General features: G+C 51.0%; 6 protein-coding genes across 6 annotated transcripts; 1 reads left to right on the forward strand and 5 right to left on the reverse strand.

Annotated features, from left to right (window-relative positions):
* Positions 1-497: 497 nt before the first annotated feature.
* On the reverse strand, positions 498-2900 carry FIBRA_04101 (uncharacterized protein; the record flags this gene model as incomplete). Its single annotated transcript, XM_012325918.1, has 8 exons — positions 498-715; positions 747-844; positions 905-1373; positions 1458-1693; positions 1902-2212; positions 2316-2374; positions 2439-2511; positions 2568-2900. 8 exons carry the CDS (start codon positions 2898-2900, stop codon positions 498-500), a joined length of 1797 nt encoding a protein of 598 aa, XP_012181308.1.
* A 339-nt stretch (positions 2901-3239) lies between these two features.
* On the reverse strand, positions 3240-5187 carry FIBRA_04102 (uncharacterized protein; the record flags this gene model as incomplete). The annotated part of the gene is made up of 3 exons (XM_012325919.1): positions 3240-4274; positions 4330-4917; positions 4978-5187. The coding sequence occupies 3 exons, from the start codon at positions 5185-5187 to the stop codon at positions 3240-3242; spliced, it is 1833 nt and encodes a 610-aa protein (XP_012181309.1).
* A 489-nt stretch (positions 5188-5676) lies between these two features.
* Positions 5677-8017, reverse strand: FIBRA_04103 (uncharacterized protein; the record flags this gene model as incomplete). Its single annotated transcript, XM_012325920.1, has 10 exons — positions 5677-5846; positions 5906-5991; positions 6020-6065; positions 6116-6435; positions 6492-7125; positions 7173-7198; positions 7245-7357; positions 7412-7582; positions 7631-7687; positions 7742-8017. 10 exons carry the CDS (start codon positions 8015-8017, stop codon positions 5677-5679), a joined length of 1899 nt encoding a protein of 632 aa, XP_012181310.1.
* Positions 8018-9134: 1117 nt separating this feature from the next.
* FIBRA_04104 (uncharacterized protein) lies at positions 9135-12702 on the reverse strand (the record flags this gene model as incomplete). Its single annotated transcript, XM_012325921.1, has 5 exons — positions 9135-9342; positions 9399-9625; positions 11983-12373; positions 12427-12488; positions 12550-12702. 5 exons carry the CDS (start codon positions 12700-12702, stop codon positions 9135-9137), a joined length of 1041 nt encoding a protein of 346 aa, XP_012181311.1.
* A 3495-nt stretch (positions 12703-16197) lies between these two features.
* FIBRA_04105 (uncharacterized protein) lies at positions 16198-17422 on the forward strand (the record flags this gene model as incomplete). Its single annotated transcript, XM_012325922.1, has 4 exons — positions 16198-16320; positions 16370-16558; positions 16610-17156; positions 17214-17422. The coding sequence occupies 4 exons, from the start codon at positions 16198-16200 to the stop codon at positions 17420-17422; spliced, it is 1068 nt and encodes a 355-aa protein (XP_012181312.1).
* Positions 17423-17812: 390 nt separating this feature from the next.
* Positions 17813-19218, reverse strand: FIBRA_04106 (uncharacterized protein; the record flags this gene model as incomplete). The annotated part of the gene is made up of 4 exons (XM_012325923.1): positions 17813-18573; positions 18616-18874; positions 18937-18996; positions 19063-19218. 4 exons carry the CDS (start codon positions 19216-19218, stop codon positions 17813-17815), a joined length of 1236 nt encoding a protein of 411 aa, XP_012181313.1.
* Positions 19219-20625: the final 1407 nt, after the last annotated feature.

A 20625-nucleotide genomic window follows, 5' to 3' on the forward strand; every position in this document is an offset into this window, starting at 1 on the left:
GAAGACTGGCCTTATCATTCAGGGTCAATGAGCAATTCAGCGTTCGCTTTACTGTCAAGAATCGCTCAAAATAATATCAGCGCTCGGGCCATCCGAAATTCGCCACTTGCCACCATAGCAGCGCTAGCCCGACGGGCGCTTGCTTTGAGTAGTAGCCCGAGCTGGGTGGTGGCAGCAAGTCGATTGTGCCAAGTCGATTGTGCATATGGGCCGATTTGCAAAAGGGATGGCCTAAGTCCATACGTCGCTGGGGACCAGTGATTGTCAGATGCGGCAGCGTTCATAACGCAATCGCATGCACCGGCAGTAAGTTACATCGTTCGCCAGCATTTTGAAAAAAGAAAACGGACCCCATCACGCCGGGTCGTTTGAATTCGTCAAATGTCTTGCTCTCATGATGAAGATGCGACTCACTACAGCAGATTTCAAGCCGAACAGAATGCTACCGCTACTGCCACTTGCGGCCCGCCAGTGACCGAGCACCTTGAAACTATCTCTCAAGCGATAGCCCAGATAAGTTTCTTGTCCTTATCGCCCGTAGGTTTAATCTTGTAATCTAGGTACAGTTTTTCACTAGCCTCGGCGTGGCGCGGAATCCTTTCTAAAAGCTGCCCACGTCGATACATTAGAGTGCCTGAAATAGTTCGTCCCTTGCTATTGCTAGATGCCACTTGGGCACCTTGGTCGATAGCCTCATACGCAAGGGTCGCGAAGACTAACGCGGGCTTGAGACAGTCGTCACTCACTGCAAGGTGACGCCGCATTATCGCTTCTATCAAGAATCACCCATTGTCGAGCATTGGCCATACTGAATAGAACGAAATCAGATCGTTCCGTTCCGTTCCTGCAAACTAAATGAGGTCATCAGCATTGAGAGAAATGTCTACATTGCCGAGTTTTCTACGAAACAACAGGCAGGACGCCAGTGCTTTCTGTGGCGGAGTTGTCCTTGCTCGGATCCGCACCACCCACACGCTCTCCAAGCTCGTCTACGAGCCGCATAAGTTCCTCCGCTTCCTTCGTTAGTTGCGCAATAGAAGTATGCGCGCTTCTGTCCTCGGGCTTGAGACTCAGCTCCGCCGACGCCCGCTGCACCGTCTCCATCCAAGTCGCGCCTTCACGCGATAAAGCTTCAGCTAGCTCGTCTTTGATTCTCCTGCAGGTTCCGACCCCATCGTATCCGAAACTGGTGTAAATCTGCACCGCCGTTGCACCCGCCTTCGCATATTCTAGAGCGTCAGCTCCCGATGATATGCCCCCACACCCAATGATAGGCACAGCGGCGGGAAGACGCGCTCGAAGCATACGGAGCGTTGCCAAAGAGTAGGGCTTGAGAGGTGGTCCGGATAATCCTCCGGCTTCCGCTTTGTTGGCTGCACACACCGAAACGCCGAGCCAAATCCAGAGCAACTTGAATCACTATCATATGATAGACAAGGCTCAGAATATGCGCTCACCATCGGTGAGAGTCGACGGGCGTCGCACGGTCGTATTGCTTACGATCACGCCATCCACGCTTTTTTGAAGGATTGCTTTCGCAATATCGTCAACTTGTGCCTCATCGAGGTCAGGCGCAATCTTCAAGACAAGCTTTGGACGCCGAGACTTGTTCGACTCAGAAGTCGCAATCTCATCAAGTGCATGGGTGACGCGCCCGAGCAGGTCCTCCAGAAGCGCATGGCTTTGAAGTGCCCTGTCAAGAAGAGGCCATCAATCAGTACATGGGAGCTAGGCACAAGAGGAGCGTATGGAGCCATTCCCAGGCCATTGCGGAAACAATATTATTAACTACATCGGGCTCAGTGATACCAAATCAAGAGACTGCATACCACGCCCACATGGCCTTATCGTAATTGACGACCATGGGAGAAGTGACATCACAAGATAGTCATGAAACTCACCGAAGTCCAGGGGTGTTTGGACTAGAGATGTTGACAACAAGCACGTCGGCGTATGAACCGAAAGCGCGTATGCCACTGACAAAGTCGTCTGCAGATTCCACAGGAGAGGTCTTGTTTTTGCCGAGGTTGACAGCCAGTAAAGCATTTGACCTCAGGGATGCATGTGGCTCACTTCCTTCCTGGTAGAAGATGGGGAAGCGTGCTCTAAGGCGAGCAAGAACGGTCGCGTGCCCGTCTGAGGGAAATCCATAACGGTTGATAACAGCAGTGTCGTCCATCAAGTGGAACATTCGCGGCCGCGCATTTCCGGGCTGGTGACGATAAGATGGAATTAGCACCAGATCCATGAACGCGCCATCATAAAATCATTCTATCCATTGGAGGCTAGTGAAATCACGTTGATTCAAAACGTACCTGCGGCTTTGGGGTGACACTGCCAATTTCAACCCAACTGAACCCAAGGTTGAATAATCCTGCGCCATATCACACCTGAATCTTTACATTAAGCACAGTGCGCCGATAAGTAATCACTCGTACCGTCAACAGCCTCGCCATGTTTATCAAAACCAGCCGCAAGTCCGATCGGGTTAGACAGCTCATCTTCCCAGAGCTATTCAAGGTGGCATGTTTGCAAAGCTCCGGGAATACAAAATGGGAAGACCTTACCTGAACCTTCAATCGCTCGTCGTCGGATTGTGTATCCCGTGGCGCAAACCCGCTGGCTAGCACTCGCACGGCGAGTTTGTGCCCGTTCTCGGCGTCGAGGATGTGTCGAATCACGGGAGTGAGAACATAACGATGAATCGCAGCACGCGAGTCGAAATAATATGCAGCAAGAGCGCCTGTAGAAAGAAGTAGCAGCGAAGCATAGAGACCTCTGCGAGCCGTGAACGAGCCCTCTGCTACTGAAGAGGATGCATGCCGGCGAAAAAGCTGTGAACTAGAGCGCTGCGGCTGAAGCTTAAGCGTATGATTCGAAATGAGACGCACAGCAGACATGCAAAGCAAACTGACGGATAAAATGCCAGTCCTTTGCGTCGTAGTAGACGTGCAGCGTAGAGAAATTGCGGAGCTAGCAACTCGCCAGCGCATTCGTTTCCAAATTAGGGAAGCGCGGCGCCTGTAGATAGTACATCGCAAGCCTAATTTTTGTACTAGTAACAGTCCATGGCCAGTAGCAAGTCGTGACTACTACGTATAACGTTCAAGTGACATACAAACCCTCTGCAGGATATCATGAGCATGTGCTCACGTAGAGTATGGGAGTAGCTTGGTGATAAAGCCGTACGAATACACTTTCCAGAGGAAAGGCAAGTCCACTGTCTACTCATTTCCAGATTAAAATCCCGAAATTGGCGCAGTCTTAGCTAGACCACGGAGTGCATCCAACAGAGATTTATCTTCATCCGAAACTCCCATGAGTTTGTCCGTTTCCCCGCCAAATGGACCCACAAATGGAAGCTCATCGACCTCGCAGATAGTCCCTTCCTCTGGCAGCGTCCCGTTGATGAAGTATTCACGAATGTACTTCGCAGTACAAAGCGACGGCGCAGACAACGAGCAGTGTCCAAACGAATTCTGCACCAACAGCCCCGCACCTCCATATCGAGACCGTACTGCACGAGCGTCAGCCAGCGGGCACACAGGGTCGTACATCGGTGAAATGACCAATATCGGATGCGACGTCTTTTCAGCCGCGAATGGGCCCATGTATCGCCATTTGGGTCGGATTTGCCACCCAGCGCAACACAGATATTCAAGGCCCCAAATCGGCGCCGCAAATGGAGACGACGCAGACAAGTCTGTGAACCATTTTCGATAGCCTTCTGGGGTGTACGCGATGGGCTCGCCATCTCCGCACATGACAACGCCGAGTGCTTCTGTTTCTACAGGCAACGAGTACTCCTGCTCGCAACTGCACTCAAAGCCCCCACCTAGCTTGCTTGAAAGAGCGGCCGGCATGGTTCGATTGATCTGCTCCACGGCCAGAAGCGTGTCCGCGAACAATGGGAATTGTTCAATCGGATTGTGGAAAGCCTGAAATGCGAAATTCTGGAGTGCTTTCCGAGTCACGACCAGCGGTCCACTTCCAGCAAAAGGCACTGCTAGAGGTCCTTCCGTGACCTGGTCCATAATAGCGAGAACACGATTTCTGATTTGTGTCGCACTGGGCATGTACAAAGCGCACTTCGCTGGGCCGGCGCGGTGACAGAATATGAAGAATGATTCCCAAACAGCGTCTGTGTCCATCAGGTTAGTGTTCCAGGATGTATTGCGATAGTTGTACCCGTCGTAGACCCCGTCGATAATCAACCGCCCAATCTTGTCTGGGTACATCGCAGCAAAGTACTGGCCCAGTATGGAGCCGTAACTCTGGACAGCGTGAAAGGAGATTAGTGTCGGGCAGCGCTTCGGCGGGATTACTCACGAATCCCCAGTACTTCAGGTTATCCTCGCCGAGCTTCTCAACAATTCGAAGCATGTCTGTCCCAACACTTGCCGTACTCATGAATCTGCCTGCACCCCACTCATCCACAGTTCCATTCGGGTCCTCCCTCCCATTACCACCCAGTGCGGCTTTGCACATCGCTCCTACCGTCCTCTCGCGTGCAAGAGCTAAATTAACGGATCCATCGGTCAAGTTGAGGAGCCTGTCTCCTGCTTGAAGTTCCCATATCTTGCGCTGCGAATCGGAGTGGAAACACTGAGCGGGGGGTGTGCTGGCACCAATTCCCCGCGGATCGAAGCCCAAGATATTGAACGATCCGCCAACGATCCGAGATATCTGCTTCCCAGCGACCATGACGAGCTCCGTTCCCGATGCCCCAGGGCCGCCGGGGTTGATGAGGATGGTCCCCCTAGGAATCCCCTCGTCGGATGCAGGCAGCATTTGCAGTGCGATGGTCACGTTCGGTCCTACGCCGGGCGGAGAGAGGTAATCCAGAGGGAGAATGAGCCTTGCACACATAAATTTGGAGAAACATGGCTTCCATTCAATGTCTACGGAAGGCACAACCTGTCCATAGACTTAGATGGGCCCCATGTCAGTACGCAGAATTTTTAAGTTACAACGTACCGATGTCCAATCAAACACAGCATCTGTTGATCGCTCAGGGAGCACATGCGATCGAAGTCCAAGTTCATTCGTCCACTGATTCAATGCGCATGCTGCAATCAAGAGGCAAACAAGCTTTACGACAATGTGATCTCTCCAAACGTATCGATGCTTAACAGGTGTTACGGTGGGAAGAACACCATTGCCGGCTGAAAGCTTGTCCAAGCTCATAGTATCAAGACGTCTCCGTCTGAGGTGGGATGCGCCAAATCGCTTATAGCCTCTTAAATATGTGCTACCATCTGCCAGCGCCTGTTCATCGCCAGTAAACCGAATTGAGGTCAGCAAAACTTGGCCATAAGACGTCACCGAGGGCCCACATGGCAGGTAGAAGAAGAATCTCAAGTACCGTTTTCAATTCGTCTAGACTTCTGCTGTTAGTCTAAGTGCAGAATTGAAGTGGAAGGCGGGTGTATGTACGCGTGCTGTAGATTCATCTCTGTATGGTCTCAAGTAGGGAATAGTGAACGCGGGGAAATGTGTGGAAGAACAATACGCTGCACAGTTTGCAAGGCACAGCACCCCAAAATTGCCACTAATCGCTCGCGCACCTTGTTTGGACAACTGTGTGATTGCGGTTGATTCGGGATCTATTGTTAGGTTGAGAGCATCACATTAGTCCTGGTATGGCTGAACCGGAATATATATATTATTGTCGATTTAATCGATGTGGTCCAAAATCTCTCTCGCTCTTTGTACATATAGCTGAAAACGTTCTTCAAACCCGTCGCATATTCTCCGCGCGATGCCTTGCGATGCCGGCACTGCGTCCGCTGCAACTGCGATGGATATACCGCCAGCATAAGAGATGATACCCATCCCGATCGTGCCTGTCCGCATGCACATATCAGCGAAAGGTCATATTGCACCCTCGCTGTGTGCGGCGCACCTTTTCCCGCTTGAGGAGGGAGCGCGGTCCACTTGAGGACCTCGACACCCTCCAACGTGATCGGATTCTTCGCTGGACCTGGCACACTGTGGAAGAATGTCAGTAAAGATATACTGAATAATCCGCGAAATAGCCACTAGCTTTGTGAGGACGACAGAGACTGTAGAGTCGTCAGACTTAGTGGCGCAACGGAGCGAAGTTCTGCCTTACATGACTGCAGGGCAAGCTCGTACAGCGGCTTCGTAATCCATTGAGTGATCCAAGTTTTCATCCGCTGTGCCGGATTGGCTAGGAGCGAAAGCCGGAGAAAGACTGGCGCCTGGCCAGTCATCTGTATGATATAGAATAGCAGCTTGGGCCAGAGACTGTGCTTGAGCAGCGACAATTCCGCACGACAGCGATGTATGTGCGCATGCAATTCATGGACAGGCGCATCTCTCGTCAGCTCCAATGACGGGTTCAAGTACACCAGCGAACCAGTCGAGAGGTTCCGCATGGACCAGTCGCCCGGCTGACGGAGGCTGATCGGTCTACGCCCATCATCAACATCGCCAATACGGCAGCTGCATGCTGATTCTAAACGCACATGAAAAACCCAATAGGTGAGGGCAAGTACTTTTTCAACCACTTTCTCACCGTCTCCCGTGGTCCGCGAGACTGGCCCACGGACTTAGCCTCGATTTCTCGCCCCAGCACATCAGCCATGACTGCACACACAACATCATTCAGCGTAATGTGCCCCGCCTTGCTCCGCGCCTTGTCGCGCTTATCCCTGGGCACGCCCGCCACTGCGCTCCCTGGGCGCGGACCCGAGAACGCCTGCTGACACAGCTTCACCTCGCTGATGCTAAAGACGCGCGAACTCGCAAACTCGCGAGCCTTCACGCGTGGACCAGGTTGCGGGCCTGTGAGCATGTCAATGCGCCAGCAGGTCAGCAGAAAGAGGGTAGCTTGATTGACACCCTGGTATACGCTCCAGAAAAGTGAAACGCACGTGGAAGTGATGTAGGCGAACCAGAATACCAGGGCCAGCAACAATTGCAGTAACGGACCGATAAGCGAGTTGTCGGCGAGAGGATCTAAGAATCGGAGTAGGGGGTGGATCTTCGACGGAGGCAATTGTCCGCGTCGAGCTGCCCGCAGGTTGTTTGCTGAAGAGTTCATCATGTGCACGAGGTCGTCATGATAAGATGTAATGTAGAGTTGGCTTATAACAAAGCCTGTGGGCCAATCAGACGGGGAACATTAATGGCTGCATGTCTCTCACCTTGGCCGTCGGCAAGTGCATGATGCCTGCTCAAAGTCAAGTTACGTGGTATGTTATCACAAGTGAACACACCCTCTTGTAATTACGGCGCATTGTGCGCCGTCTTCATCGTGGTAGTTCTCGACGAGGATCATCTCCCAGAGCGGACGAGAGAGATCCCAGTCTTGAGCTATGAACTCACCCATCTACCGACAGAGCTGAGGCCTGAATATTTGTATTCCAAAATTGGACTAACTAACCAGTTCGTTGAGCTCCACACGCCCTGCGGGCTCTGGTAGGGAAACGGCGCGTATGTGGTTCTTCAAAGAGAACTCGGGGTCATCCGCAAATCGGGCACCATGCAATCTGCGGCCAACGGAAGTGATTCTCTGTCTGAACTTCGGGAATCTCTTCGCTTGACGATTGGCTGACTAGATATAAACCTCATCATGTCATAGGCGCAAGACAGAGTCACGCACGCTATAGAGCTTCTCCAGAGATAGTTTTCCCTTCAGTGTATAGGTACAAGCGCAGACCTTAGAACGCATGTAAGCTCACACATAGGTGCAACTACGAGTGACTCTGCTCACCGGATTAAAGTCTGCCGCGTCGGTAAGAAGAAACCATAGGTTGTCTATCCCTCCAATGGTATTCCGCCGCTCCTCGATTTCCTTGTCGATCCAGTCTCCAGCGGACAAAAGCATCTTTGCAATCTTTCCTGTAAACCCTCCCGTGCGCTCCAGGTCTATGAGTGACCATTGAAGCTTGTCCTCGACATTGATGGGAACCGGTGGGTCGCCTTCGGCATTGCAGTTGTGCTCGAACGCACCGGGAATGGTCATCCAGCTATCTTCGAAGTCATTCATTAGTAATAGATCTTATAAACACGAATATTTCAATAGTCTAGGTCAGAATTGAATGGAGAGACAGCGGCAAGTAAGTGACGCACGAGATATTGACACTCTGGGGTCGAGGAGTCGCCACGTGGATAAGCGTCTCTGAACCCGGTGGCACGGGTCATGGACTCACCGTATTCAACTCTCGAGCGTCACTTCGTGTGATGCTTCCCAAGATGACGCTACCCGGGCATTAAAAACTAATACGGAGAGAATGTCGCAGCATGTAATCCCCACCGACATGAAAATCAATCCTGAATTTGGCGCTACCAAATCAATTTAGCTAATTTGCATTTGAAATTGAAGCAAGCTGCGCCTGGGAGGCCGCAGTCGGAAGTAAAAAAGCCAATCAACATAATTTGCAATTGATATTGAATAGTCAAATTCAGGCAGTAAAGTACTGTGCATGGTGAAACTCACAATACACGGCTACCTAAGTATCACAAATCTACCAACTGAGTCTACTATCATATGATATAGCATCCCCGTGCACCGACAGGATATCGAACATTCCCGTCTTTGCAATCTGTGAACAATTAATGCCGAGTATACATTGACATACTATGGACTACAAAGTTGACGCTTATAAGACAAGCAAAGACTACTCACTCAATGATATAAACAGAGGAAGTATGATAGGTTCATGTACATGAGAAATAGTCACAGCAGAAGTGGAGGTGGAAAGCGGTAGCCTGAGAGGATGCGTGTGCGAGTGAGGGAGGGGACTAGCGAAAATAACGTCCCATTATATTCTCCAGGACACTGATACCTTGCAGTGTCAATTCGTCCTAATTATCATCAGACATCTCTGCATACGCATAACCCGCTGAGTCTTAGCCAGAATTTGCTGAAGTTGAATGAGCGCTGACGACGACCAAACCAAAGGCATCTCGTGGTAATAATTATCCGCGCACAGATGTGAGATAACATCGTCGAGTTCGGGTATGTGACGCAATTCAGCGCGTTCATGGATACACAATGTTGTAGACGCACGTCGAACCGGGTATGGGAAAGGGGACGAGAGCGTAAATTGTGTTATTCACATCGGGGAATGATCACACCATCTGTCATCTATAGATGGAAATATTCACCACCGATATGAGGACGTGTCTGGAAGATCCACAGGCTGCATTAGCGGCGCAAATGTCACGGTATTGAACGCCGTCTGTTCGAGGTCTGCCAGAAACTCGAGGCCTAATAATGAGGAGCAAAGCACGTCTTGAAGCATAAGGTCGTGGTTTTTCTGCCGAAGCGTAGGGAAGTCAATGTGAATGTCCAGGCCGAGGTCCAGTTTTCTGAAAAATCCATACTAAGATCACAATACGTGTACAGCAACTGTATGGATACCTACAAGGTATTCTCATGGCCAAATATCTCCATGGCTGAATCAATCGAAGTAGCAGAATCGAATGTCTCCCAAAAGGCTCTGGGGCGCAGATTATGGGGTGCATGCTCATTCCTCTCATCAATGGATAGACAAGAGGACGCAGGGGTATCAAAGTCTAGGTAAGTGGGTGGTGTGATGGACTCGATACTGCGTTTCGTATGGACGCATAGAGGTAGAGGTAAATCATCCAGCTGGCAGTCATTGAGCAATACGAAGTCGACAGTGGCGATCATGCTGAGCAGACTGAGGTGATGGTTGTGGGGATGGAAGAAAGTCTACACTGAGCAACAGAGGTGCAATTCTTATAGTCCGAGGCGTGGTCATTGTCATGTTCGGCTGGTGAACAACGCGCAATGCCCTTCTGTGGACGAGGGCCACCATAACATCATGGCCACCGGCGTTTACCGCAGATCGACCCGTCCCACGTCAGTGGAACCTGGGGACAGCTTTGCTTTTGACAAGTTTGAAGTATTCGTCCACTGCGTTGCGGAAGCAGCAAAAATTACCCAACTATCCATGTGAAATTCCGTGATGTTCGATCCAAAGGCGGTTGCTCCGTGCGGAGCTGCGGTGGCGGTCGCTGTCTAGCGTGTGTCACGGTGCCGGTACTGGCGCGACATTTCCCTTGGTTGTCCAATTCTATAATACAATGCAGTGTTGGGTTCAAAGCTTCTGTAGACAACATTTCAGCTGGAACGCACGGAAAGGACAGTATTTATTCTCGCAATACCCGGGCTACGTAGCTATGACCCCTCCATGGGCCACACAATGGAAGTGCTCCACAATGTTGCCGCAAAGGAAGCATCTGGTGGAATGCGATAAAACTGGGGCAAGAAAGAGTGTGCGAGTTTCCTGAACAGCATTGTCCTTCCGAATGTAGCTGTGTTTTATAATCTTGCCGTCGAGAGTGAGGGTTTGAGCTAATTGATCTAGTTTCCCCCTTTACGATGAGGCTTCAATCCCCCACTCACTCTGACATCATTTGAGACATCTCATACATAGTCGGAGACCACATACTAGAGTCCCACCATATACTCATACATATTCTACATTATCCGAGGCTGATAGGAGCTGAGCGAGATACACGACCGGATGGCATCTATAGCACCATCGGGAACAGTTGTGTAAGGCAGCATCAATGTGGTCGGCAATTTCCAGGAGACGACTCTCGACATCCCTGGGAGGACATCTGCAATATTCAAGGCGCCATATCTCTGTATGTGTATAGCTGCGCAAGGCTTCGTCACTTGGGAGCACTTACAGACTCCGCCTGTCTTCCATCCTTTTGCACATGGGAGATCAACGACACATATCCATACCTGTGGACACACCACACACGTGGATCTTGTTTCCGCAAACACTCATTTGTTCGCACTCTTGTGCGATGCATTTCGGAGCGGGTAGCTGTGGGCCTAAGGCTGAGGGAGCTTGAGCTGATCAACTGTGATTGGCCCGCCGAGTCCGAAAACAATGATATCAATAATCTGTAGTAAAGCCGGTCGGATATTTCAGGGGAAAACCTGAACCGAGGGATTTATTGGATTATGACGTGACAGCGAAACCAAGACTTTAGTCATTGAAGCTCGATAGGAAGCATGTGTAACCATGGTAAGACATAAACTTATCGCATTCGACCACTCGAATGGGGGTGATTGCTATCTGAGTGGACCAGAACCATCATTTGTATACCCGTTATTGAAAGCTTTCGTGATAACACTTAGCATGTCCTCACCTTGATAATAAACATGTTCTCGAACAGCTCCAACAGACTGTCGGGGGAGTCCGTAAGCCAAGGAATTTGGGTACGCACAGACCTGAATTGAGAGGTCAAGACAAGTTGTCAACTAGCCCAGGGTCTCGCGCATACATGACACCACACGAAGGTCAATGTACTCAACGCAGGAGGGCATTGTGTATGGTTGAGTGAAAAAGACGTCGACAGATCCAGCTGGTCACCTCTCCTTCGCTCTACTCAAAACAAATCTGTCGCGTTATTCTCCAAGCGTAATACAGGTTTGGCTAGTGGTACATCTGATAGAATAAAGCAAGAGATCCGTGAAAATGCAGCGGGGAGAGGGTACATCTAAATCTGCTCAAGATTCGAGCGCCATACAAAGGAAGCAGGCGTAGTTTGACCCCTGAAGAGGAGAGATTAATCGCGTTAGAGACCACAAGGATAGAGAGACTGCAAGAAAAGGCTCACGTACATCCACGACTACTGAGACACATAACAAATCATGCTCAACTCCTCCACCAAATTCATATCGCTATGGCAGTCAAGTGTCTCGCATCGTAAATGCCTCACTAGTGCGTCCCTTCTGCTAAAACCTCGCATACACCCACCCGTCACCAATCGTCCTTTGTATGATGCTACGACCTCTTCATCGCCCTGTGCGAGCACTCCGCAGCAAACCCACTTCATCTGGTTCGCAACCGTACGATGTGACTCTATATGCCTCTTCATGTCACTCTTCACAGCGCGAGGGGACACGTAGGAACATCCAGACACAGGACACTTGCGCTTGCCACCCTCAAGGGCAAGACGTACCTCTTGATCTGAAATAGAACTCTGAAGGTTGCGCGGAAGCGCATTGGATTTCGTGTGCCCACGAGCATGGCGGGATGGTGCTAGTTCCGGGGAGGATAAAGCATACGGCGACGACGACGATGTCGACAATCCAGGCGAGATCGGATATGGCATAAAACGGGAAGATGAGGCATTACTCTTTTCTGGAATGCCATTAAGATGTAGTGATTGATCAGAGGCGGTGGAGTTATGATCGAGGAGAGGGATCGAGGAGAGGGGTGAGGGGTTGGCAACGGTACAAGGAATGTCCGGGGAAACTTTAATGAGATACTGGGATATGAGAGTAGGATCCCAGAGAGATGGAGGATCCTCAAGAGAATTGACGTTTGCCTCAAGGCCGAAGTCAAGACCGCTGAGCGAATGGGAGTGTTAGCGCACTGTTGCCATTAGCATGGTCGGACTCACAGAGTGTTTCCCCAGGATTCGAGACCATTGAACCCGCCATTGGCGTTCCCACTGGAATCGAGCTTATTGGCAGTATTTTATTAAGCTGGGAAAGATCGATGCAATGAAGCGACTCGGACGTACATGCTCAGTAGGTGGCAATGCACACCCACTCAATTCCGGAAAAAATCCCGTAACATCAAATTCGGAGGCTAGATTCTGCAGAAGCAAGTCCTCGGAGGGGTCGTGAATGTCTGGGAACAACAGACTCTCATCAGCGAAGAAGTTGTCGAGCATGTTCGGTATCGCTGAGCACAGAAGGAGCCGGAGATTCTAGGAGGATAACGAGATTCATGAGTGCAATCAGAGGTGGTTTTATAGTCCGCAGAGACATAGCCATTGTTACGTCGAGGCGCATAAGCCGGGCTTCCTGGTGGCGGGGGTGGGAGAAGAACGTTTCGCTATAAGAACCATGCTGCTCGCTAGTCCTTTTTGGGGACGTGAAGAAGTGGGCGCTCTCCCAAGATGGCAGGTCGCCTAGGTCACGGGACCGCGATAATGAGACGCGTCGCGACACTCCATGCAGCGGAGTGGCGATTTGTACACGCACTCGAGGGGCGGGTTGATTGTAGATTATAGGCAGTCATTTCTTGAAATATGTAAATCGATTAAGAATGAATGCAGAGCTGCGCAGTCCCTCAGCAAAAGTAAGTGCTTCAGCCGGTCATTGCGCTAGTAATACACCAGACTCAATGCGTAAATATTAAGATATAGTGACTATAGTGGTGCTTCAGAATTCGCTCTTTCTACATGGGCTGAAAATTTTGTATTTTCATATATATTTTTAAATATACTCCTATCATCTTGTGGTTACATCAGTATCTCCACTAAAGCCAGGTCTCCTCTACGCGCGGTGTTCTTGCTCTTCAGCTGCCGCAACAGTGTATGTCTCTTGGATTTCTTGTCCACACTATTTGCCAACACTCTGCAATAGTCCCCATTCTCTCTTCCCCGAACGAGCCTCCACACCGTATCATAATCCCGCGCTTTCCCGCTGAGGACGCCGGTACTCCGCAGCTGCATCGGGCCCATGAATCGTTGAGCGTGTCGTGGGCGCGAGCGTACAAGGTAGGCTAGTGCGTACAAGCGGAGGCTACGTCGTACTTTCTTTGACCACGCTGATAGAGGTATGGTTGACGTGGGGAGGAGATTGCTGTAACCGATGTGTTCCAAAGATCTCGGGGAGCAAGGAGAATTGCCAAGACATAGGATGCAGGTATGCAGGGCTGTTGCCGCGATAACGCTCAAATCAGTGGCAATAAACATAAATGGGTGGGTATATGCTGGTAAGGAAGAGAATCTGTGATACCGAAAGCCAACCGAGCAAACGCAGGAGGAGAGCAAAGGGATGTTGGAGTGTGTAAGGGGGACAGACAACCTGATCGTTGACCTTGGAGATGTGTGGGGTTATGGCGACAGAAAATCAGTACATCAAGTATACTTTGACCATTTTTTACCCTCATCCTGTGGTCAACCCCGAGATCGGGAGGATAGGCTGACCAGGCGTGAGCTTGGCGGCAAGGAGATTGAAGCTGCAGGAAAATAGCCATTGTAGGACGTTATACTCAGTAAGAGATCAACGCTGGCGAATTGTCGGGGTAGATGGCAGGCAAAAGCCCAGCCAACAGACCAGCCGAACGTTAAGTTTATGAAATATACGGCGTTGGGCAGCGAATCGACAAGAGAGATGGAAGCGGGTAACGAGAGCACATAGCGCCTTTCCTCCGTTGACCATAGTCTCGCGTACCGCCGCCCCACACCGAGCCTACGACCTTCGGCGACGACCAGGACGGTGGACATACCATACACAGTAAGTGACGATTCGCGAGCCCTCTGCTGTAACCACCGAATGGTCATTTAGGCAATCGATGAAGAATAATATCGGGGGTTGTGAGATGCGAGCGTCGGCAGCACGGGACTGCATACAGGGAATGCATACGCGCAGATTCAATGAAGCGCGAACACAGTGATACACTGTGGGGAAGGCTGCAAAAACAAGTAGTATGGGTGGTGGGACGTGCGACTGCCAACGAGTCAACTCATTTTAGAAGACAAGCGATGTGGCTCAGAGAGGTATGCGCTTTGGCGGCCTTTTAGGTAGGCGCGATGAAGGAAAACAGTCTGGAACAAACCACGCCTCATTTGCGATAAGACCCATCGATTTCTCCGCGACGCACAGAGATTCGTCGCCGCATAGCGTTGACCAAACGACGTGGTCCATGCAGAGCCTTTCGCCAAAAAAGTATGGGAAGGTGTCGAAACATTCGATAAGGCTAACTTCACCAAACAATGCATGCCACTTGCAGGCTGTGGTCAGCTGTAGCAGAAAGTTGGCCACTCTATAGTCCCTTCCACAAATGTATACGAAGTAGGAAGCTCCGGCCCTCGTACAGACTCTCCATGCTGCCGCAGCACAAACCGATGCGGGCTTACATGCACCACATGTGAGCACAAAAGTGTGGTTTGCAGCAGCAGTCTGCCGGCGGAAGGTTCCGTCAATGATGCATACGCTCGATATGATGAAGCTTTATGCAGGGGCGGGAACAAACGAGAAGTTCTAGCAAAAGCGACCAACCTGGAAACGAAAAAGCAGATACACGCACCTCGTTGTGAGGGGACTAAATCTCATGAAACGTTGTCTGGGCTCGCGATCACTGAGATATGTATCCGCACCGCATATATGCGCAATTGACTGGTAGGCTATACGTGCAATCCGTGGCGACCGATTGGTGGCTTAGTTCATTCATCACTTGTTGAACGTTCGCCAAGTCCCACCACACTAACGTCCTCGTGCTGATCCGCCAGGAGGACGCACGATACTTTACTCAAGCAGCCGAGAGTGGCGGGAGGGCACGACGACTTTGTCTAACTTATAATGTATGGCCTTTGGGTCCATACATTGTCTGCGATCACGTTCTCGTGCCCTGCATTACCAAAATCATCATATCATCATTGCAAGCCGGTGATATCGCGCCAGGAACTCACTTGGAATCCAACCATCTATTTGGCCATCCCTATGGACACGTTGCGAGGACTCAAAAGTGATTCAATGTACCAAGTTGCCGTAGGATGATTGCCCATGATCACAACCCACCCTCCTACCTAGAACGATCCGTTTGCTCACTCGATCGAAGTAAACATTTTTCGCCAATAGGGAGACTAGGAAAACGGATCAAGCACGAAAGTGGGCAGATTATCAGGAGTCGACGTCGAGCGAGGTCAAGCTACGAACAGATTATGGATTAGTCTCCAAGCGCGTGTGGTCGTGGCACGAGCCAGGTCGCATAGCAAGCTGCGAATACAATGCGGTGGACGTCGATGTTTGTTTGTCGACTGAGTCGCGGCAAACGCCGGGTTGCCATTGTTACGGATGTGGCCGATGGTTTGTACGCTTTTGTATGTCCGTGCTGAATTTGTATTGTTGCATTGACTACGCAAAGCCAATCAGCGCTAGCATGGGCCCGTGGCTAGTGCCTGGCCAATTGTCCTCGCTTCGAGTTGAACATTCCACATGGCCGCTTGTTGTCTATATAAACCGTGAGTCCGTCCGCTCGATTTTCCTCACTCCTTTCCTCCTATTTCCTCTACTCCCGGCGTTGTACGCATCGTCTCCGAGCTGCGCTCGCTCCTGCCTAGGCTTCCCTCTTTCAGAGCCATTATTCACCTGTGTTCCCTTACCGGTCTTGACCGTTTACCTTGCCCCACTCGTTGTCTTTACTTGACTGAGTTATCATGGTTCAGCTCTCTTCCACTCTCCTTATCGCCCTCTCTGCAGTTGCCGTCCACGGTTTGCCCTTCTTTAAGCGCATCGACCAGACCATTGCCGATTCCACGACGCAATGGGTGGCTGCATGTGTATGTCCATGTTCATGCTCCTGTATTCCTCTAGCTAACGGATCTGCAGAACGCCGCTGGCGGAGGGAGCCAGTGCAGCACGCTCTCTGTTAATGCATTCGAGACGCTGCTCATCGGCGCTGGCGTTTGTGACCAGCAAAATGCCGCCGACTCTATGATCACCCTGGCGAAGCAGCTCAACAACAACGCCAACATGATCTCCCTCGCACAGATCTTCGCGCAGCAGCCTCGTAACACTGTAAGTGACAAGCCCTCTCGATCGCTGCGCGTTTGCTCACATTTCCTGCAGCCGACCTCCCAAGCTGTTCCATACTGCCAACAGGCACCCAACAACACGGAACTCAACGGGTACTACCAGTGCCAGTTCTCCGGCGCAAACCAGCAGGTCTTTGTTGGGAACCTCCAGGTCGGCGCCGCCGGTACGATTCCCTTCGGGCTCACCACCCCTGTATCCCCTCCCGGATCCTGCCCTGCCAACCCGTCTGGACCCATTGCGGACGGCGATCAGCTTGTCAACATCACCACGAACCCCGGAACCCCCGCCACGGGCAGCGGTCAGGGCAATGCCACTGCGAGCGCAGCCTCTGGCTCTGGCTCTGTGACCGCGACTGCTACTGCCACGACTGCTACCGCGACCGAGACAGAGTCTTCGGAGTGCGGCGGCGATGATGATGACGATGGCGAGGAGACTACCACCACCGCTCCTACTGCGACCGCTGCCACGTCAACCGCTACATCGTCCTCATCCAGCAGCAGCTTCCTGCTCTCCAACGGCCAGAAGGCGCAGCAGCAGAACGCCCAGTTTTCCTCGCTTACCTCGAGCACGTCTTGCACTGGTGCGTCGGCCCGCTCTTCTCACCTCAGCCTGAACACTCACCTTTGTTTCTCTACAGCTGGCACGAACGCTTGTGTTAACGGAGACTTTGCGCAGTGCGTCGACGGTGCGTACGTTACCACGAGCTGCGGCTCCGGCCTGAGCTGCTTCGCGCTCCCGCTCGTCAACTCCGCGGGTACGTCCATCACCTGCGCGACCGAATCCGACGCCGCCTCGCGCATCGCAAATACCGGCGCGACGGGCGGTGTCACTGGGAGTTCGTCGTGAGCAAGGGAGAGGTTAGTTTCCTTGGTTAGTCGTAGATGTCAGAGTCCTTTGCATTACACGGTATCGCATCACGATCACATCACGTTGCATTGAATGCTTTTGTATCGATAGTCACTTCCGCTTTGTCTGGGCTGACGTAGTGCTGGCGCTATGTACTTGTAGCATCATGGAGTCAATGAGCTTATGTCATTATTCTAGCTCGCTAGTCCGAGAGAGGCCTGTTGTGCCATTATCATTGCACCCGTGCAGCGTCTGGTGGGTGCAGGTAAGCTTAATACTATGAAATCTAGAGTGAGTGTAATAGCGCGAAAGCAAGCATATCGTCACTATGTAGACAAATAGATACGTGATAGATATCTCATTCAAGGGTGTCCAGTGAAATAACGATGTTCAAGTCCCCTCGGGAAGACGCTGTCCAGAATTCGCCATCAGCGCAGCGTAGGATTGCAGGCTCGACTCTAACCCAGTAGGATGAGATCCGGGTGTGCCGGGATTGGGCATACTAAATAGTGCGCTATCGGGGGTGGGATGCGGAGTTGTATGTTGGAAGAGGGTCGAGTTGAGGAGCACATTGCGGTAAGACTGGGTCGAGAGCGAGTGCGAGGACCAGAACGCGTCGTATGTCAGACCAGCGGTGGACGTCGATGGGGTTGGTGTGGAGGATGGTGGGTAGGCTGCGCTGGGCGTATGTGCGGGTGGCGGAGCAGCAGGGGGTGGAAATGGTGCAGGATCTGAGGCGGGATCTGGTGTATGGGCAGGGTGGGATGCAAACACAGGGTGGTAGTCAGACGTTTGTAGCGATTGGGCATTCCCAACAGACGGTTGCAAGTACTGAACGCTCTGCACTACTGGGACAAACTCTGGTGGGGCTGTCAAGAATTCTAGGATGTCCAAAGCGGAGGTATTCGCTTGCACTGGGGGCAAATCCGGCGGACTTGTGCCGTCTTGCGCTGATGTGGATGAGGGATGAATTGGGGTCACGGACGGTGCTGATTCTTGAGTACGAGATGTAGGCCGTTTTCGGCTGACACTTCGCTCGCGTGGTTCTTCCGATTGGCCATCATGTGGGGGAGCAAAGGAATGTGAAAGTCCATCGCGTGAAGAGAATGATGCGAAGTTTGTATCGTTCGGAGGCATCTCTGGATTGATTTCTGCAGGATTAGTGATTATCCACAGCTAATCACAAGACTCACCGGGTAGACTTGTCACAGGGATGGCGGTTGTTTGGAAATGCGACTCGGCGCGGGAATGGCCAGGATTCTGAGCTGTACGACGTTGATGTGTGGAGCTCCCTGGCCTGGGAAGGTTTCCCGGAAAGTGTGAACTAGATGCTAGAGTTGCAGAGCTTCCACCTGTAGTCCTGCGTCCTCCCGCAGAAATCATAGGAGGCGGTCGATGCATGTGAGCATGGCGAAAATAGAGATTCTCCACTTCATTCAAATTTTGGCGTTGCTGTATGAGCCGGGCTCATCACGTTAGTGCAGCGGACTTGCGAGTAATGTATGGAAGCGCACCCATCCGTGTTCCACCTTCAATCTGGCATATTGTAGACGCAGCCGGAGCTGTCCAGAAAGCTGCGAGAGAATCCGTCAGAAAGGTCTGGCCGTGATTATTGTGAACAGTTCGGCATCAGTGTGTACGCAGTCTGCAGCTGTGCGCAACTCCGAGGACGAACCCCCGAGGGGAAGGGATTTCTTACGAACATAATTAGCTTTGGCGCGTTCCGGTGTCAGTTTTCGGCGTTGGCTGTCTATTTGGAATACAGCTGTTCGTGAAAAGGTGGGTGTATCAGCCATAGGGATGTGCCTGCGCGGTCGCCGCCCAGAGACTCGCCGAGTCGTGTACTGCAATAGCGCGTGCAAGCGTGTCCTGGTCACATGAGATGCCGAGCGTCCGATTAAGCCTCATACCTCATAGCTGTCGGCCCGCCTCAGGTCTTGTCGGCCCAATGGTCTAGTCGTATGATTCACGCTTCGGGTTAATTCCTGGTCATGTCACGTGACTCTAATGTGTGAGGTCCCGGGTTCAATTCCCGGTTGGGCCCTTTTATTTTTATAACCTGAGCCGTGGTTTTATTGATTGTGCATCATCCACTTTGTCAGGTAAGACCGTAATGTGATTCTGAAAATGTGTGCATATATGCACTTATTTATTCATAAAAGACATGCTGCTGATGTACCTGATGGCTTGCACACAATTTCAAGTACCTTCTACTCTTCATGATAAAAAAGAAGCCTATGTGGTTGCTTATTCAACTCTTTGGAGCTGGAAAGATACAGTTGTCTATCTGGTGCAGCTGTGCTGGTCTTGCTACTGGCACCAATCTAATGCTAGTGTTGAACGTCCATTTTTCCAATGTACTGCTTAATCCTAATACCTCTAGATTAGTTATCTGTCACGCAACAACTTGCCATGGCTACCTCCTAGATCCTAAATCTAACCCTAAACTCTGTACTCACTGGCTGGAGTCTCTTGTAAAGGGCTTGATGCAGTTTACTGTAGAGGATAGCTTAGATTGAAGCAAGTAAATGACTATAACTAGTCTGGCCCTAACTGGCACAGACCTACTGGCTTATATACATGTAGGGTAAGACCCCCTAATACTGTAAGATAAGACCCCTGGTACTTGGACTGGCTATGCTATTGGCTATCTAACAGTCCCTGCTGACCATCTTACTAACCAGTGGTGATGACAAATCCCTGAGCTGGAGTCTGACTAAAATATCAGGTGATGTGTGGGTCTTGACCACTAAGCAATGCTGATAGAACTGCTTAGTAAGCTGTTACCTGATTGACAACCTTGTCTTAGAACCTTCTAGCTGGTTCTGTACTATTCTGTGGATACTCTGGCTTGTACCTAATCTATATCTAATCTATATCTGATAAGATAAGATAGGCACACACTGTTACAGCGTCGGAGGGGAATTCTTTTTCTTTTCCTAACTATTCGTCATTGACCCTGTAACTGTATAACTGATATCATTGCTTAATGTGTTTCACCTACATCAGTGTTTCATATCCATCACATTTCACTTATATCATGTGTCAAGGTATCGCCCTTGACCCTACTCTAAACCCTAATCCCAGTACTCACTTGTGATACTGGTAATTGACAAGGTAAGCTTTGAGGGGCTTAGTCTTGTGAGTTGTTAGCTCAGAGAGTGAGTAGAGTGAAGTAGACGGATGTGTGATCGGTAAGATCA

The sequence above is a fragment of the Fibroporia radiculosa genome (assembly GCF_000313525.1).
Source record: "Fibroporia radiculosa TFFH 294 genomic supercontigs, scaffold2625, whole genome shotgun sequence".
NCBI classification, from domain to species: domain Eukaryota; kingdom Fungi; phylum Basidiomycota; class Agaricomycetes; order Polyporales; family Fibroporiaceae; genus Fibroporia; species Fibroporia radiculosa.